Raw genomic sequence first — 17505 nt, forward strand, 5'->3', positions numbered from 1 at the left:
GCCAAATTTCTTTTAACAGGTAGACTATTGTGGGCTAAACGCCAAATAAACATCTGGACTTTGTTGGGGACTTTCAGTTGCCAAATCTTATGCCATTGGGTTGTGGGACAGGGATCGAGGAACACTCTTTGAGACAGTCTTTTTTTTTCCTTCTTCACTGCAGAGACTGGGATTCATTGTACCCGTATTCCTGAAATAGGTGGAGGAACGTGGCACTGTGCCAAGTTCCCAGTGACACTGTCTCTGCCATGTCCAGTGTGATTGTCCAACACCAACTGATCTTTCACTTCAGTCTATGCTGGGCAGTTCACCTACTTCACCAAAGTGTGTTAACACAGACTGGGATTCATTCGCCGTATTGTGTTGACAGAAACAAGGTGTTTACGGGCATGCCGCACGATGCTGCACAGGTTGAGAGGGAACACGGCATGCTTTTACCAAAATCATTTTTCGATAACCTTGTGAGGAACTGAAAATAATTAGCTTTCTAAAATGCCTCGCTATAGTGGAGTTTCCGCTGTTGGATTCGCAGTCCCTTTTGACGATAGTTTTCATACATCAAGCATGTCAACTGTCAAGAATATGTCAGAGCCACACGTATCAAAAGAACAAAAGTACAGAGATAATCTCTTCAGTGGTTTTGACATTTCTGATGAGATATAAAGCATGCTCTTCTCCAGAACAACTCCATGATACTGTAACTAATCTAACACAAGTTTTTCTTCTTTTCATGTGTAGTATAGGAAGTTGTGTTCTTCTCTTTCTCCTACCTGGAACACTATTGACAATCTTAATGAAATTAATAAAAGAAAATTTACACCGATGACTTGCGGCAACCTTTCTGACCTACCAACAAAACTTCATCTGACAACTGAACTCAATATGATACAAGATACACTTCCTCCAAAACTTCATGGTAAATGCCAGCTGAATCTTCACGAGAAAACATCGCTGCTGATTTCAACACGTTCTTATGGTGCTCAGGCAATCCAAGCATTAATGAACAATCCAGGTCTTGTTCGGAGCTATGACTTCATCCTGGACGTAGATGAGTTTAGCCTCCAGATGTTTCAGTGGAATTCTGCCTTCCCTGCTAAAAGCAATTCAAATATAGTGAACCCAGTGCACCTCAACTTTGTAAAATCTTTCTAGTTCAATGAGGCCATTCATTTTTTTTATATGCTGTCCATGCAAACGTGGTATAAAGATGAACAGCATTCCTTCGAGTTACCTTTTTCAAATATCCTATAAAAAGAGACTCTTGGTTGAGCAGGGACACATCATTCATTATGTCCAAGCACATAAAATATTTTAGGAATAACAAAACAACATAGAAGTAACAAAATAAAGCTAGTAAGAAACAAGGGCTCTGATAATGACATGTAGGGCCTGGTACCAAAAATCATGAACTCAGAGAGTTATTTTTGGTAAACTTTTGACTTTATTGGCATACCTTGTTCTTGTCAAGCCATCCAAGTCCCCTAGAAAGCAGGCTGATGCCGATTCTCCTGTTAGGTGCATCTTGGTTTGGTTCTTGATCTACCTTCCCAGGAACATGGTCCGCACGAGGTGAACTACAGAGGATTCCAAGTAAATGAAGTATTGTGGTATGAAGTTAGAGTTTAAGTTTCTTAAATTAACAGTAAAAATATCAATCAAATATTAGCGGGACACATGAAAAAATAAAATAATTGGAGAGGAAAAGAAACAAACTTAAGCAATAGTTAGGGGGACACATGAAAAGTAGTCATGTCTGAGTGTGAAGTTATAGACTTCCAATAATAGCTCGTAAGTGATCTAGATGCTTGGAAAGTGGAAGTTAAATGTAGCCAAAACATACCTTGAAGTGAAAGATTGGTTGGCTTTAACTTGCCCAGCCTGGTAATGCTTTGTAGCTTCCAGCATTGTTTCTGCCATTACAGCTCTTTTCTCCATTTGTGAAAGTGCTGCCATTGCTGCTTCATACTTCTCCTGTATATAGAAGGTATGAAAAAATAGGCATCTGCCTTCTTAGACATCAGAAACTGTGCATGTCACCAAGAAAGTAAGAAGTTTTTCCAAGAATTAACCTGGAGCAAGTGAGCAGCATGTTTTTGTTCAGCAGCATCTCGCTCAGCGGTTATGCGGGCATCTTCTGCCACTTTCTGTTCTTGCTCCATTCGTAACAAGATCTGTAGAGGTAAGTTAATGTGTGGATATTTTTAGACAATCAGATGTATAATTGACTTTGGAGGACCAGGCAATATGATCCTTAAGACCCAAAGATTATAGCCACAGAGTGTATGCGGTAAGACAATACCTGAAGCATTACTTGCTCTTGCTCTTGCTTGTCTGAAAAAGCTTTTCGCAGTTCATATACCTCTGCTTCCAGCTTCTCAACCTGTGAATCTTTTCCAGGTCAATGGTGCATGAAGAAAATAAATAGGCAAAGGGGTAATTCATTAACTAAAGTAGTATATAGATATTCTTTAAGTACTACTTAGTTAAGAAAGAACTCAAAAGCATATAATAGTACTGGCATATTGGGAGATTCAACTTTCTTCAAACCATATGCTGAGAGGTATCAGAAGTGATTCCAGTTAGCATCATACCTTAGCACTCAACATACGTCTGTTGTCATGCTCAACCATTTCCATCAAAGCAGTTTCCAATTCCTCACCCCTTGAAAATATAAAGAAATATTAGCACAAAATTAAGTCATAATTCAACTTGCGAATAGTTGTAACTAGATGATGAGGACAATCACTGTCCAGATTCGTGAAACAGCTTCCATTTCAATAGTAGTAATAGACGGGGGTGTTTGGTTGAAGGGACTAAAGTTTAATAGGTGTCACATCGGATATCACATAGGGTGGTTCATGGGGTTTTCGGATACTAATAAAAAAACAAATTACAGATTCTGTCAGTAAACCGCGATACGAAATTAATCCTAATTAATTCAGCATTAGCATATTTTTACTGTAGCGATTAAGGATTAATCTGTCATTAATTATATACTTTTTTTCGAACACGCAGGAGAGCTGCGTATCATTGTATTAATAGAAGAAAAAGAGAGTCATACATAGACCCGAACCCCACACATCCACACCACTGCTAAACATACACTAGATCACCAGTTGAAAGAATAAAGAACGACCCAGCAGCAATCCATCAGACTGAACCTCTGGCAATGAGCAGGGAAATTCCCTTGGCTCCTGCCATGCTCCACCAAGAAGCCTCCCCCCTAGCCAGAGCCAAGGCCAGATTAACATTAGGACGTGCCCCATTAAAAATACAGTCATTTCTATGCCGCCAGATGCTCCAGGCTCCCAAAATGACTAGAGAATTCAGACCCACTCTATAATCTCCACGAACAACACAGTCAACTTTTCTCCACCAATTATCAAAGGATTGGTCAGCAGGTTGAGGAGCAAGCGCTGTAAAGCCAAAGCGCGACAAGAGGGAGAACCAAAAGTCTCTAGAGAAAACACAGCCCACAAGAAGGTGTTGAATGTCCTCTTGATCGCAAAGAATGCAACGATCTGGATGAGGGATCCCCCTCGTAGCTAATCTATCAGCTGTCCAGCATCTATTGTGAGCAGCCAGCCACATGAAAAACTTGCATTTGGGGGGAGCCCAGGACTTCCAGTGTCATGTGGGGCCGCACTTACTCACGTCAGCGGCGGGCCCGTGACGTCAGGCGGGCCGCAGCACGCGCTGAGGCATCAGGCGCAGGTGCTCAGGAGGAAGGTGCGGCTAAGGAAAGTGGCTGATTTGATTAGATGATTGATTGGCCTAATGTTTAGGGGATTCATCCCAGATTAGTTATTTCTTAATTTCTTGTTGCCAAGTGTGGCAGGCCACGGGCCTATATAATCTGTACTAGGGGTCATGATCAATCAAGCAAGAAGCTATCCCTAATCTCTCTATTTTCTGTAAGCCTGCGGGTAGAGGGGTATAACCTCACCGGAGAAGACGGCCGACGGCTACGAGCTCCGTAGCCGCGGTCCAGCCAGTCAAGGGTTTGCTGCCCTTGACATCCAGATTCTCTCAAATGGTTCGAAGGGGATTGCGCCCTGGAAAAGCATGTCATAGGCGCTCTTTGCTGAATATTTTCCCGAAGAAGAAAACCTCCAAATGTGCCTATCAGGAATTTCCTCATTTAGCTCCACGCCATTCAAAATGTCCCAAAGACCAAGATACTGGACCAGGGCAGTTGGACCGATCCCACCCTGCATGTCCTCAATCCATTTATCCCCAGTCATTGCTTCCAGCACAGTTCGTTTACCTGACCTCCTATTAGGAACCAATGCATAAACCAGAGGTGCTAAGTCCTGAATACTTTTGCCATCTAACCATTTGTCCTTCCAGAAGAGTGTGTTAGATCCATTTCCAACCTTAGTTATTACAGCCACAGATAGGAATTAATTATAGACTAATTAGGCTTAAAAATCATCTCAGAAATTAGAGTCAATCTGTGTTTTTAGTTTCGTAAATAATATATTTTTAATACTTCATGCATGTGTCCAAACATTCGATGTGATAGGGACTAAAATTTAGCTCGTGGAACCAAACGGGGTAGCTGTTGCCAATTGCACTTAGTAGCATGCACTGTGACTCTGACAGCAGCGGCCCTTTAGGCTAAAAAAAGAGGGGTGCCTCCATATGTAAAGTGTTGGGGCCCCCTCTGTTCACATGTTTTTAACCTTTTTTCTCGAAAACGCAAGAAGAACACTTTAACTGCACTGTCGGCAGGTCCCGAAAGGAGAACACAAAACCCTTGGGCAGTTCAAAATGGCAACAAAATGGGAAAGAGGAGTGGACGCTTGAACCCCACTGCACTCATGAAATGGAGGAAGGAGCCACTCATCTCAAATCCGAATTGGATTCCTGTGTAAGCATGTAGGACCAAAATGCCCCTAGTATGCAGGGAATATGCTTGGAATCTAGCCCTAGGGTAGGGGTGTTTTGGTCCAACAAGTGTAATTGTTGATATGTTAAATCTGCTCAACCAAGTACAATTGTTTATGTTATTGTATCTAGAGCTGAAATGCTGAATACTTATATTGAGCATAAGTTGCTAGACACAAGTAGGCCCTGGTATTGACTCCAGGTGCATGTTCACTCCAATGTCTGTGGCTCTCTGTTCTCTGTGGCCACTCTAACCTTGGTCAGTAATGGATTAATGGGACAAACACTATTCTAGTATGATCATAGGTTACATGACCTACATTGCTGAGTTGGCTTCCCACTTAACTGCCCTAGTTCCTAAGCTAGTGATCAATCAAAGAACTGTCAGGGTTCAGGCCATGAAGAATACCTATTGATATGGGACTGAGCGGAAGAAATAGTTCTGCACCCTGATGTGCAGGACCAGCATACATGGAAGTTGACCAACTCAGGTACATACACCTGGGAATTCACCAACAAAGTTTTTTTTTTTTTGTGGGCACTAATCATTTTGCCCTTTGGAAAAGGATCTGGAAATCTTGGGTTCCATTGCACAGCAAATTTTTCTTGTGGCTGGCTCTTCTGAATCATTGTTGTACGGCTGATAGACTTCCTAAGTGAGGCCCACATCGCACCTTGCTCCTCTTTGTGATTAGGAGGAAGAAAATATGCAGCACTTTCCATTTTCCTCTGGTGGTGTCAGAGGGTTTAGCAACCCCAGTGTGTGGGTTTCCTTTCTTGGCACCAATTCCTGACATTGGCAGATTCTCAGGATGATGGAGTGGGTCCCTCAAACAGGTTGACAAACAATTCAGGAAAGATCTGAACACTTAGATCATTCTTGACACTTGGAAAATTTGGAAACATTGCAAGATTGCATCTTGAACTCGGTGTCCCCTAATGCAAACCTAGTTGTGAGGTTGTCGGGGAGAGACATCAGGGAAAACAGAACAATGTGGTGTGCCATGTGGGGCTGGTGCAAAGCATCTCTTTGAGCCAGTCCTGACTTTTTGTATAGTTTTTGTGGTATTTTCTCTAGGTTGGGTCGTTGTCCTTTGTTTAACTGGCACGCTAATTATGTCCTGTGGGGTGACGTGGTGTGGGGTTTGTAATCGGTTCCTTTTCTTCTTTAGTGAAATGATACACAACTCTCCTGTAGTCCTGTGTATTCAAGAAAAAAAATATAACCCAAACCTGAGATCAGCTGATCTTTTCTCCTCGAGCAGCTTGCATAGTTCAATCTTTAGCCATGACACCTGTATGAATATTGCAGCATTGCACATGTAAAATTCACCACATATGCATAAGAAAATAATCTTCGAATACTTGGGTTGTAAAGATATGTCAGGATATAATTCTAAGCTAGAAAATATGAACATTATGAACACTTGAACAGAACCATTCAGTTCTACAAAATAAAAGATTGTGATATTGATATAGAACCATTAGGAATCAACAGATTTTTAACCAGGAGTTTAAATAATATATTTGAACACAGAAAAAATATGATACTTTTCATATTGTTCACAGAAATGAAATAGCATATCCAAAAGATAAATACTATCAGAGGAGTTGTTACCTGATCTTGAAGATCAACACCCTGATCCAAATCATTATCCAGTATAGAACTAGCAGTAAGATAGGTCTCAAGATTTGCTGGCCCAATCTCTCCATTCACCTTTGAACCATCTAACCCGTCCTTGGACTTAACTGGTGAGCACACGAATGAAGGATCATGCTTAAAGCTATAAAGTTTGGTTGCTAACCCCTTCTTATCTTTCCAGGAGCCCCGGTCTTTCGATCTTTCCTCCATTGCAGTTAAAATTTCAGGCCTGTGCTTTTTCCTTAACTCTTTCAATCCCAATTCTCTAACTGATTGGAAGCCCATACAAGCTGTCAATACAAGCTGGCTGCTGTCAAAAGTAGATCCAGCCAGAGACTGCAGTAGTGTAATTGCATCTCCAGCATCTTTTGTGGTCACCAGTGCAGGCCCTGCAAATTAATGTATGAAGACAACACAACAATGTTGGTTGCACATCAAAATTGGTAAAAAAAAAAGAACAAATATTAACACTTTCCGGATGTTAATATTCAGGCTAAGAAGGGATAACTAATACCATATAAATCCAGCAAAGCAAGCGTCGTTCTGAACAACATTGTACGATTTCCTTCAAAAAGGATGACATCCCAAACACGAAGTACTACAAGAGAGGTAAAGTATTACTTAGAAACCAATAGCACACGTATGGTAACAGAATATGTAACCTACAAAAACATAAGAAGATTTTCCATATGCTGATAGTGAGATTTAAATATTAGTCAACCACCAAAAGGGGTTTAACCAATCTTACAGCAGTGAACTACCAGCAAAAAAAATTGTAATAGCACATATCATAATGGAAGAACCAAGACACTGTATAAAACCTGACCACTTTCCCATGGAAGCATATTGATGAAAATTGAAAGGAACCATGGTCCAGTCACCCATCCCACTTGAACTCCCAAGAAATCCATATGTTTGGCTGAAGAAAATTGCAATTGATGTAAGTGTCAAGTAATAACCATAACAAGAACCTTCAATGGAAGAAACATTAAGTGTAGATACTTTGACATACAGTGCCTTCAAAATATTAAGCAATAGTGAGACAAACACACGTGCGATTTTTTAACACATAATTACACATCGCAAAGACGAATATAGTGATATAATTGGAAAACATACCTAATTTAGGGAACCTTTCTCGTACAACCTCCTCAAGGACGAGTTGGTCAACCTGTGTATTGAGCAGCAACATAGTTCAATTTTTTCATGGAAAAGAGTGCATGCATCAAGATCCACAAATTCAAAAGTACCTGAGATTCAATCATTTCTTCAGTGTAGTATCCATCAAAATAATCATCAATAACCCCTACTAAAGCCCTGAAATTCAAAAACAAGTGAAAATGGAGAAGCCATACAGTCTTGCACTTAAAAAAAGCCACTGAGCCTTTTTTTTTCCCTTCCGTATACAAGGTACATTTAAAGACATACCAAAATGCATTTTCTTCAGGCATGAATAGCAAAAATAGCCCAGCAAAGAAGTTCATGGCCTGCAAGAGAAAACAAGTGAAGATAAATATAGCTATAAACTTTGGTGATAGTGGTTATTTCAGAAATTGGTTTAAACTCTTCAACTGTGAGGCTTGTTGAAGGCAATATAAATATAGCTATAAACTTCATAGTACATGTGGTCGTTTTTCTGACCTGGTAAAGATGGCTACAATGAAATTCTTTATGTGGAGATAGACTTCACTGATTTTACATTATGTCAAATCCCTTCTGAAGTTACCATAGGTATATGGTGTAAGAAATATTTTGCTCAACAGAAGTCCAGCACTAATGATTGAAAATGTATCACTTATCATAGGCTCATAGCTTATAATGGATCTCTCAACATTTAAGGCCACACATTACAATTTAGCTCAAATGCTCAACTGAACATGAGAACCTGACCTTACATAGTTTGCATGCACCAATTAGGATTACAATCTATCTCGTTCTATTCAATTAAGCTAACAAGAGGCTAGATATTAAAAAAAATCCTTCAATTGTCATCAATTTACCTGGCAGTACCCAACTGATGGATTATGCCTTGCATATGCGGTTAATAACCGCCTCAAAGCATTCCTCCCATCCTCATCTAATGCAGGGTGTCCTGGAAATGTTCGTGGCAAATCCTGTAACGAAAATAGAAATCAAGTGTATAGAAACACTAGAGCTTGTCAACCATGGCATGCTTCCTCTAAATTCAAACTGTTGCAGAAAACAACCTTCTCTATCTGTCCTTTCCACTTCTCAGGCTGTGTAACTTTTCTCAGTGCACTTCTTTGTTCATTGACCACTGGGTCCACAAGGTCCTTTTCATCCAATGTCACAGTCCTGTCATCAAGCAATTTGTTGTAGTACCCAGTAATCCTCCGAGCACCGACACCCACAAATGCTTGCCATATCTGCAGGGAAGTCAACAATATGTGAGCATAAAGGCATAAAATCTCACACACTAAGCAGACAGCAGCGATTTGCAGAACTGGTTGCAGTTGCACCTCTCCTCTAAGAGCCATTGGCACGCCTCCACGAACCAAGCTCTCAAGCTCCTCCCTCCAAGGAAAATAAGACCCATCATTGCCTCCCTCCAAAGCAGTACCTGTAGAATCATCAGGTGTCTCCTGTCCAAGTTCAACCTTCTCCACAACACAAGGCTCCTCAACCTCAGCTGGATCTCTGTCATGACTCACTTCTGCAGTCCTTCCTTCCTCTTCAATAGAAGCAAGCTGTGCTCCATCCTTTCCATGAGTATCATTTGCACCATTACCACCCTTCACTACCCGAGAGCTCATCATTTTATCAATGATGCTAAGCGCTGCCCGTACCCGCCGCCGGGACTCAACTTTTATGGGCTTCAGTTCATCCAACAACCCCTTATCCAAGAAGAGCTCTACCAGCTTGTCCAAGTTTTCATTATTCTCTTCTTCCAATTCTTCTGAGCTTTCATTAAAATCTTTTAGTTCTTCAACGTCACCATTGGCTTCCATCAAGCCCTCTAAGGCTTTGATTGCTTCTGTAGAGCTACTACTAGTCTCCTCTTTCACTTCATCCAAGTTGTCAGTTACATCTTTCAGATCTTCTGACTTACCATTTGCTTCTCGTGATTCAACACTGGTATCAGCTTCCTTCGGGTTTTCCAATTTATTGTTACCTTCTGCATTCTCAGCTCCCTCCTCTTCTTCATCATCATCACAATGTGTTCCGATGTTGTTATTCTCTTGCGCCTGATCTGCTCCTGTGGCACCATCCCTGGTAGCTGCATATGGTGAAACGCTGGGTGTGGCGGGCACATTGGCTGACTCAGCCAACCTGTCCAAGAAGTCCCTCCATCTGTGCGCCCTCTCCTCCTCCTCTTCCTAACAAACAATCCCCCAAAATCAAGATCAAAACTTTCCCATAAACAGACAAGGAACATAACATTTCCAGTACGGCAAAGTAAATTACTACCTTGTAAATCTTGGCGTACTCGCGGAAACGCTGCACGTGCTGTGGCCGCACCGCGAATCCATAAGCGTCCCTGCGCCAAACCTCAGGACCATCAACCACAGCTCCCGGAGGGAACCCCAACAACGGCATTTGCACCACCAGGCAATACGAAAACAAGGAACAAGACAAGAGACGGTAGGAGAGAAGAATAGGCAGGCGAAATGGGCAGAGGAGACCCGCCTGGGATTTTACCGTGGGGACTCGGCGTCCATGGGGATCAGCGCGCATTAAAGAAGAAGCGACAGGGCGACCTCGGCACCGCACGCCATGGATTGACCAAAGCCATAAACCCTAGCCCGCGCGGGCCCCGAGATCCACGCACATGGGAGGAGGAATTCTGGAGAGGAAGGGAATCAGGATTGCAACGGATCGCGGCAAGACCGGGCCGTGGAGCCACGCGCGCTGGCGTTAACTGCACCGCACCCCTGCTGCTGGCGCGGCACCCGAGGGATGCCCGCCCAGGCGCGAGGCGACGAAGAGGAATTGAGAATTGGAGAAGAAGAAGAAGCGGCAGCGCAGATTGGGGACGGCGAGGAGGGGACCGAAAGAAGAAAGGAAAAAAAAAGTCATTTTGCGTCGATGCTAGACGGCTAGAGCGCGGAGCACGTGGCGCGCGGCACGACGATGTCGCGCGCGCCCAGCCGGGCGCGCTTCTGCCCTGCCTCCTGCATGGATTTCAACTGGAGAAGACACAAGAGTACGGTGTGGTACTTAACGAACCTCTTGTACTCGAAGTCGAAGGCCGTGGCGCCCATGGCCGCCGCCGCCGCCGCGGCGCGGCTCCCGGCACGCACCGTGGTGGCCAGTCAGGGCGCAGCGATTCGTCGAACACCTCGTGCCGGCCGGCGCGTCGCAGCCCGGAGTAGGAGCAAAGGAGGAAGAGGCTCAGCTTTGAATGGGACTGGAAACTAATCGCACGGTTTTGACCTGGATTTGGTGCGACCGCGCGAGATTAGTCAAAATGGAATGGAGGCTTTGTAGGAATTTTGAAGGAAATCGATTTCTATAGTTTGCTGACATCATCTTGTGTTTCGAATGGAGGAAAGCAGATTGCCGTTCTAGAGGAAAGGATAGGTACGCAGGAAACAAAACATCCAGTATTCCAGTTCAAACTCGTGTTTTCACAGAAGTCCGAGGCAAATCGCCATCGTCACTCGCTCACGGAGAGAGAAAGTGCAGGCTTTGTCTGTTGAACTGTACCATGGTCCTTCGAAAGTTTACGAGAATGATGCGTCAGTTACCATTCTTTTTCCTTTTAATAATCATTAGAAATAACAAAACAAATGTTCATTCTTTTTAATCACATCGTATAAATTCATGCATTCCAAACGCCTCTATATTTTCCTATGTTTTTCTATTCCTCTGATTTTCTCACAACACTCCTATCTTATTTCTCTACTTTTTTTTCTTTCCTCTGTGTTTGTATTTCTTTGTTCCAAACACGCCACAAATGGTGCTTACCATAGGATACTCGATCAATGGTTCTTTGTCAGAGGAAAAAAGAAATTGCTGTATATAGACATCGGGCAATTCGGTTAATACTAGCAAAAGTGCCCGTACGTCGATTTATAATTTTTATCCGTCTTATTGTCTACATTTAGCGATAATAGCCTTGAACTTATCGTAACGTAGGCAGAGACAACCATCCCTGAATGTAGACACTTTTTTCCTTAAGAATCATATTCTAATCTGAATAGATCCCTCTTCTCTAATGCTAATCTCAATGCATGTTTCATGAGAGTGTCATGCACATTAAATAGAGTGCCACATAAGCAAAATTATTGACTTGACAGGGTTATTAAATGAAGGAGTTTCATCAGATGAGAGAGGAGTTTCATCCCCATAAAACTCGTATGGCTCGGTTACCTAGTTTATAGTTTTGGTAATCGTGTCATAAAACTATGCATTGAGACTGGCCTAAGTACTCTAAATAAGAATCTAAGTATAAAATGATAAGATATAGATGTAAAAGAGTTGACAAGCCCCTTGTATTTGGATCTGAAAAGAGTAGACAAACACACCTTGTATTTGGATCAAAAAAGCACTTGTGGTTAGTTAGTTATAATAGAAGACAAATTATTAGGCACAAGAAGATACTACGATCGTGAGCCGTGATAAGAGACCTAACACTTTTTTTTCAAAAGACAAAATAACCATTAATTAAGTTCTTAATAATATATGATGTATCTGAAGTATTTATAGCTATTAGTCTATGTAATATATGTATGCCCCGCACTTCTCCACCAAAAAAATTTCAAAAAAAATGATATATGTATATTTTTATGAAAATATTTTTAAGACAAATCTATTCATATAATTTTCACATTTGCAAATGTTTGATTCAAACTTTGTCCAAAATGACTTCTAAATCCTATACGGAGAGTAGTATTTTGAAATTCTAAAATAAATTTTTAAAAATATGATAGATCGAGAATTTTAAAATTTAGGTGGATACATAGTGTCGGGTTTTGTTTTTGTTAACAGAGATACGTATTTGTTTTTAAAAATATTATTGAAGGTGTTGATTCTAGTGTAATTGTGACTGAGATCTGCATGGCATATACAGAGGACTAAAAAACATGGCATCTGAAAGAGGAAAACAAAAAACGCAAGGCGACCCGGCCCACCCAACGCAGAAAGACGGTCTGAACCGAGGAGGATCCGCTACGGTGCTGTCAATCGTACTCTAATCTCAAGTGAATTAGCCAAAACTGAGTTAATTTATGATTATAAGTTGGATGAAAATATAATTATAAGTTGGATAAAAATATAAGGTGAACTTAAATTTTGCAATAGCTAGCGGCCGCGCGTCTGGCGCACAAGACGCATCCGGACGCCCTTCAGCCTGCCTTTTTTTTTGCCCCGTCAATAACACGGTTTTATATCTGATTTTACAAGAATCGTCGATTACAATTGAGAGGTCAAGAGAACAAACTCAGAGATGCTTGACTTTAGAAGTGGCTATCGATACAATTCTCTTTTGCAGTTCCATTGCCCGTGACATTGCATATAGGGTTGCGACAATTGGACTGGAGCATGAGCAGAAATCAGAACTTGCTTCTGCTCTTTGCCCAGCGGTTAGCATGGTAGGACAATCCATTCCAAAGAGTGATGGTTCGCTGAAACCACCCCCCCCCCCCCCCCCCCCCATGAACGTCAAGACATAGGAAATAGTCACCGGAAGAGTTAAGATGGAAGTGGTCGCTAAAGATCATGCACTTGCACGGTCAGTTCCTGAATTTGACATCAGGCAGCATGAAACCTCCAAAGGTTGAATCAGGTTATCTAGTTTTTAGCTTGTGCCAAGTATGCAATGGCAGGTCCTCGCATAGGGAGCTACAAATGAACATAGTTTAGAACCATACAAGAAGTTGCCTAACTTATTTTCAATGCTACCTCATGCCAAAATGAGAAATATAGCCACTGCATAGTACTCCCTCAATTCCAAATTATAAGTCATTCCAAGAATCTTAGAGAGTCAAAGCATTTTTAAGTTTGACCAAAATTATAGAGAGAAATACTAAGATTTGTATCATAAAGTGAGTATGCTATGAAAATCTAATTAATGAAGAATCTAATAATACTTAGTTGATATCATAATAGTCATTATTTTATATCATATAAATTTTGTTAAACTTAGATAGTTTGCCTCTCTAAGATTCTTAGAATGACTTATAATTTGTGATGAAGGGAATATATAAGTTAACAACAGATATTAGTGCACGTAGAAGCTATGGGTCATATTAAGTCCAAAGTTAATTCTAGAACAATACTGGTCTCACATGGTGCTAACGCTAATAGTGTGCCCCTTTCTATAGACTACAATACTGAAACGCGGGCGCGGCTTTGCCGCGCTTAGCTTGTGATTGGGTCAGTGGTAATAATAAGAATAGAGATGAGATTTTGATTGCTGGCTACAAAACTAAATGCTCATTGCCATTCCATATATCGAGGTTCGATGGAAAACATTTTTTCTTCGGTTAAGTATATATACTGTATGTGTAGAATGTTGAGGAGCTCTATTGATTAGAAGCTTTCGATTGACCTCCTAATTAACCTACTTGATCTTTTTTTTGAGGGAATGTACTTGATCTTACTAAAGTACGGAATAGTGGTGTATGCTGCTACATACAAAGCTTTATATCTACACCAAAGGATGGATCTTTTTTTTCCAAAAGATAACGTGGAACTTGTATCATGGCTAGTCACCAAAAGATCTGTGCATCTTCAGAATAAGTAGTCAGTAACTTTGGACATCAGTACCTGCAGAAAAAAGTGTGAAATAAAAAGTTACATATAATAATTATTAGTTACATATAATAATTATTGCTTGAATCTTACTCCAGAGTACCTATCAAAGCAAAAACAATAAGTTACAAACACAGAATTTTGTATTGCTTGGATCAGGCTATCTTCAGGTGGCACAATAAGGCCACATGAAGTCTAGATGGTAGGGTTCTCTAGGGAGTCCAAAAAAAAATTCTAAAAGCCAACCAAGTATATGTGCATGTTCATATATTTTGTATAATGAATAACACTGAATGAGATATAAATTTCTAGAGCTGAAAAAATGGTGGTAAATATGGCAAAGATAATTTGGTGATTTTGTGTGAAATCCAAGAGCTCAAGAATTTGGTGAAAAAATAGTATTAAAGCTTGACTGTGTGATGACTACAAATAAGATATTGTTAATATGCAAACATTCTTTGAGAAATTAGTTATTTTTCTTGTTTGGTTAATATCATCGTTGTCTATTTATGTTGTTATTTAGTGTTAAGTGAAGATAAAAGTAGTTGAGATATCAATTTCAAAATTGAAAAACCAGATGTTACACACAAAATTTTTAGTAAAAGCGATGGTCATAGGGAAGACCTTTGTCTGATTTTAACAAGCTACAAAAAAGAAATGGAGGACCCACGTCTCAAGACTGTATCATATAGAGATTTTTCAGTACTAAGCCGTATGCCGCAACCTGAACATGTGCCTAAGAATACCAAAGCAAAACAGAGAAATCTGAGCAGAGAAGGCATTAACTTGAGCTTAAAGCTGTGTAAAAGATAGGAAGGCTTGTTATTTTAACGAACCGATAGCACAAATTTTTACTAAGTGTAAAAATAGTCTACCATATATGTTCCCAGCACTTGAAAGAGGAGAGAATCACCGATAAAGGAAAAGTTTTGTTTCTGACAACAAAAGAATGAACTATATTAAACTGAATCCAAATTGGAGCTGATGAATTCGTGAAATAATTAGAGAGGCAAGGAGCTGTTGACCAGCATTGTTGGAATTTCCAGTTAGAACTTTCAGTTAATATACTTTGCCCCTCAAATTTATTATATTAGTAAATGATCTATAAACTTGTAAACTAACCTGGAATGTAGTATAAATGTCATAGTATTGAATTCTATAACTTGAAAACATGTTAAACATTATGTAGATATTTGTGTCGTGCCCACTTTTAAGGTCATTGCAAATCAAACCATGGTACCAAGGTACGATTTTTTTTATATTTATGTAAGTATGAAAGTTCAGAACATTATGTAGATATTTACGCTCAGGTCTGCATGGTCTCCATGGGTTATCATTGATTCCTAGTATAGTAGACAGTCAGTCCTTTGTTCTTGGGGCACCTATTCTAGATTGCGCACTATGTTCAGAACTTGTAAAGCCACCCTTCGTGTGGTGTATATGTGAGAACTGAACTGTAAAAGCTGTTTAGACAATGATGGTGCTAACAGAAATAATCCTGAAAGAACGCATGTATTTCTATGAAATTTGAATTCACATTCTTTTGCAACAAAACTGATACATTATATCCTCTAAGACAACAGGTTTGGAATATAACATTTATTGAAAACACATTAATATTTAGGTATAGGAAGAACCAGTAAATTGATCAGGCCAATACAATGTAAATGGAAAACTTTAGAAATCAAATGCAAAAATAGTAAGACTGATAGCCCGTGTTCCATTTATGTTTGTCTATTCATATAGAATAGTGAAAAGTTTGATTCATTAATCAACTGGAACTCACCACAATTGCCTATAGCTGGACCACACTGAATTTGGTTCTAGAGTCATGGTTGACATTTTATCAAACACCTTGCAAGCAACCGTTTCTTATGCCAGAGCAGTACAGCGTACAGGCAGAGGAATAGCAGTGTGAAAGACGAGCCTTGGGGAAGATGACACCTGCTGTTGATGGTCGACGGCTGCTAGATGGGCTTCATCGCGGTCTTGCTCCACCGGCTGGCCAGCCCAATAGAGCCCCATCCTCACGCCGCGAGAAGAAGCCATCTTACCTGCTCCTTAGTCACAAATGAGTACAACAGAGCCGGAGCTTGTTAGCCAGCACCGAGCCACGCCAAGTCCTCCTCCGCCATGCATTATTCTCTTCGCGTGATTCCACGGCAGTGGCCAGCTGTGGTAAATCGACGCAGTTGAGGAACGCGAGGAGCCCTATGAGCTCGAGGTGGCACGAAACAGGAGAGACCAAACCGAGCGGGGGATGCGGAGGAGGGAGAAGCGGCCATGGCCTAGGGAGGTGATGGAGAGGGACAACGGCGTCGCGACAAGCACATGGTGGAGGGGCACACGGCGGTGTCTCCGACGGCGGCCGAGCGTGGGCGCGGCATCCCCGGCGCGGTTGGCGGCACCAGTGGCCCCGGCCACCTCGGTACGGGCGGGGGTGTGGGCCGAAGACCCCCGCGTGAGCGCACGACGCGGTGGTCTCGGGTGCCGGAGCACTGGCGTCCCCCCTCCTTAGACTTCTCCGGCGCGGCTGGGAGGAGAGAAATTGGGATATTACATGACTCCAAACGTTGAGTTTCTCTTAACGTTTGTTTCTCTTAAATAGGAGTGCACATAATTACAATCAGCTCTAATAATATTTCGTTTCTTTTTTAATGTCTTTGTTATCTAAAAATATATGTATTTTTTATATTGACCCTATATTATATGTTTCTCAATTCCATCGATTCATCTAGGAGACGCGAGACGCCGCATGACGCTCCTCCTCGCACGTGAACACCGCCGAGACGAGCAGCTTCCCTTCCTTTCCAGTTTCCCCTGCAGCTTCCCTTCCTTTTCAGTTTCCCCTGCTCTCGGCATCGGCAGCTCGGCTGCTCTGCTACCCCCGTCACCCGCCGCACCGGCACCGCACTGCTGAATTTGGCTGCTTGGTGATAGGGATGTGCAGATGTGCCCTCGGCTCGCTCGAACCCTCTCCGATAAATCTAGCGTCAATGATCTCATGGTGCAAGGCTGCAAGCCCTCCAATTTCATCAAATTCCCGGCGGCGTCCGACCACAGTTTACTGCACTTATTTTACTGCATAAGTGCAGGTTTTAGGAAAAGGAGAAAGGACTGCGTCGATATTTCTTAGCTTTCCAGCACGATATTTCTTAGTCCTGCTCGCCTTTTAAGCCATCTGATCTGAAATTGAGGTCTTGCGAAAGGGCGCAAATAAGAAAATCCAAGCTAATTGACACCACTATGCGAGGAGG

General features: G+C 41.5%; 1 protein-coding gene and 1 long non-coding RNA gene across 4 annotated transcripts; both read right to left on the reverse strand.

Annotated features, from left to right (window-relative positions):
* Window positions 584–10941, reverse strand: LOC8081453 (rab GTPase-activating protein 1). Of its 3 annotated transcripts, none has more exons than XM_021449123.1 (18): window positions 10721–10941; window positions 9962–10031; window positions 9013–9870; window positions 8740–8919; window positions 8533–8646; window positions 7961–8019; window positions 7783–7849; window positions 7652–7703; window positions 7359–7451; window positions 7047–7130; window positions 6509–6921; window positions 6124–6185; window positions 2592–2661; window positions 2300–2380; window positions 2070–2171; window positions 1841–1971; window positions 1454–1574; window positions 584–1093 (listed from the first exon to the last, which is right to left on the reverse strand). In XM_021449123.1, exons 1-18 carry the CDS (start codon window positions 10753–10755, stop codon window positions 1055–1057), a joined length of 2631 nt encoding a protein of 876 aa, XP_021304798.1. In that variant the 5' UTR covers window positions 10756–10941; the 3' UTR covers window positions 584–1054. The 3 variants fall into 3 exon arrangements, with proteins under 3 accessions (XP_021304798.1, XP_021304801.1, XP_021304806.1); XM_021449126.1 differs by having other exon boundaries at window positions 584–1090; window positions 10721–10938; XM_021449131.1 differs by lacking the exon at window positions 10721–10941 and adding an exon at window positions 10193–10616.
* On the reverse strand, window positions 13949–16946 carry LOC110434850. The gene is made up of 2 exons (XR_002452383.1): window positions 16035–16946; window positions 13949–14263 (listed from the first exon to the last, which is right to left on the reverse strand). It is a non-coding gene; the product is annotated as an uncharacterized LOC110434850 (long non-coding RNA).

The sequence above is a fragment of the Sorghum bicolor genome, chromosome 1 (assembly GCF_000003195.3).
Source record: "Sorghum bicolor cultivar BTx623 chromosome 1, Sorghum_bicolor_NCBIv3, whole genome shotgun sequence".
NCBI lineage: Eukaryota > Viridiplantae > Streptophyta > Magnoliopsida > Poales > Poaceae > Sorghum > Sorghum bicolor.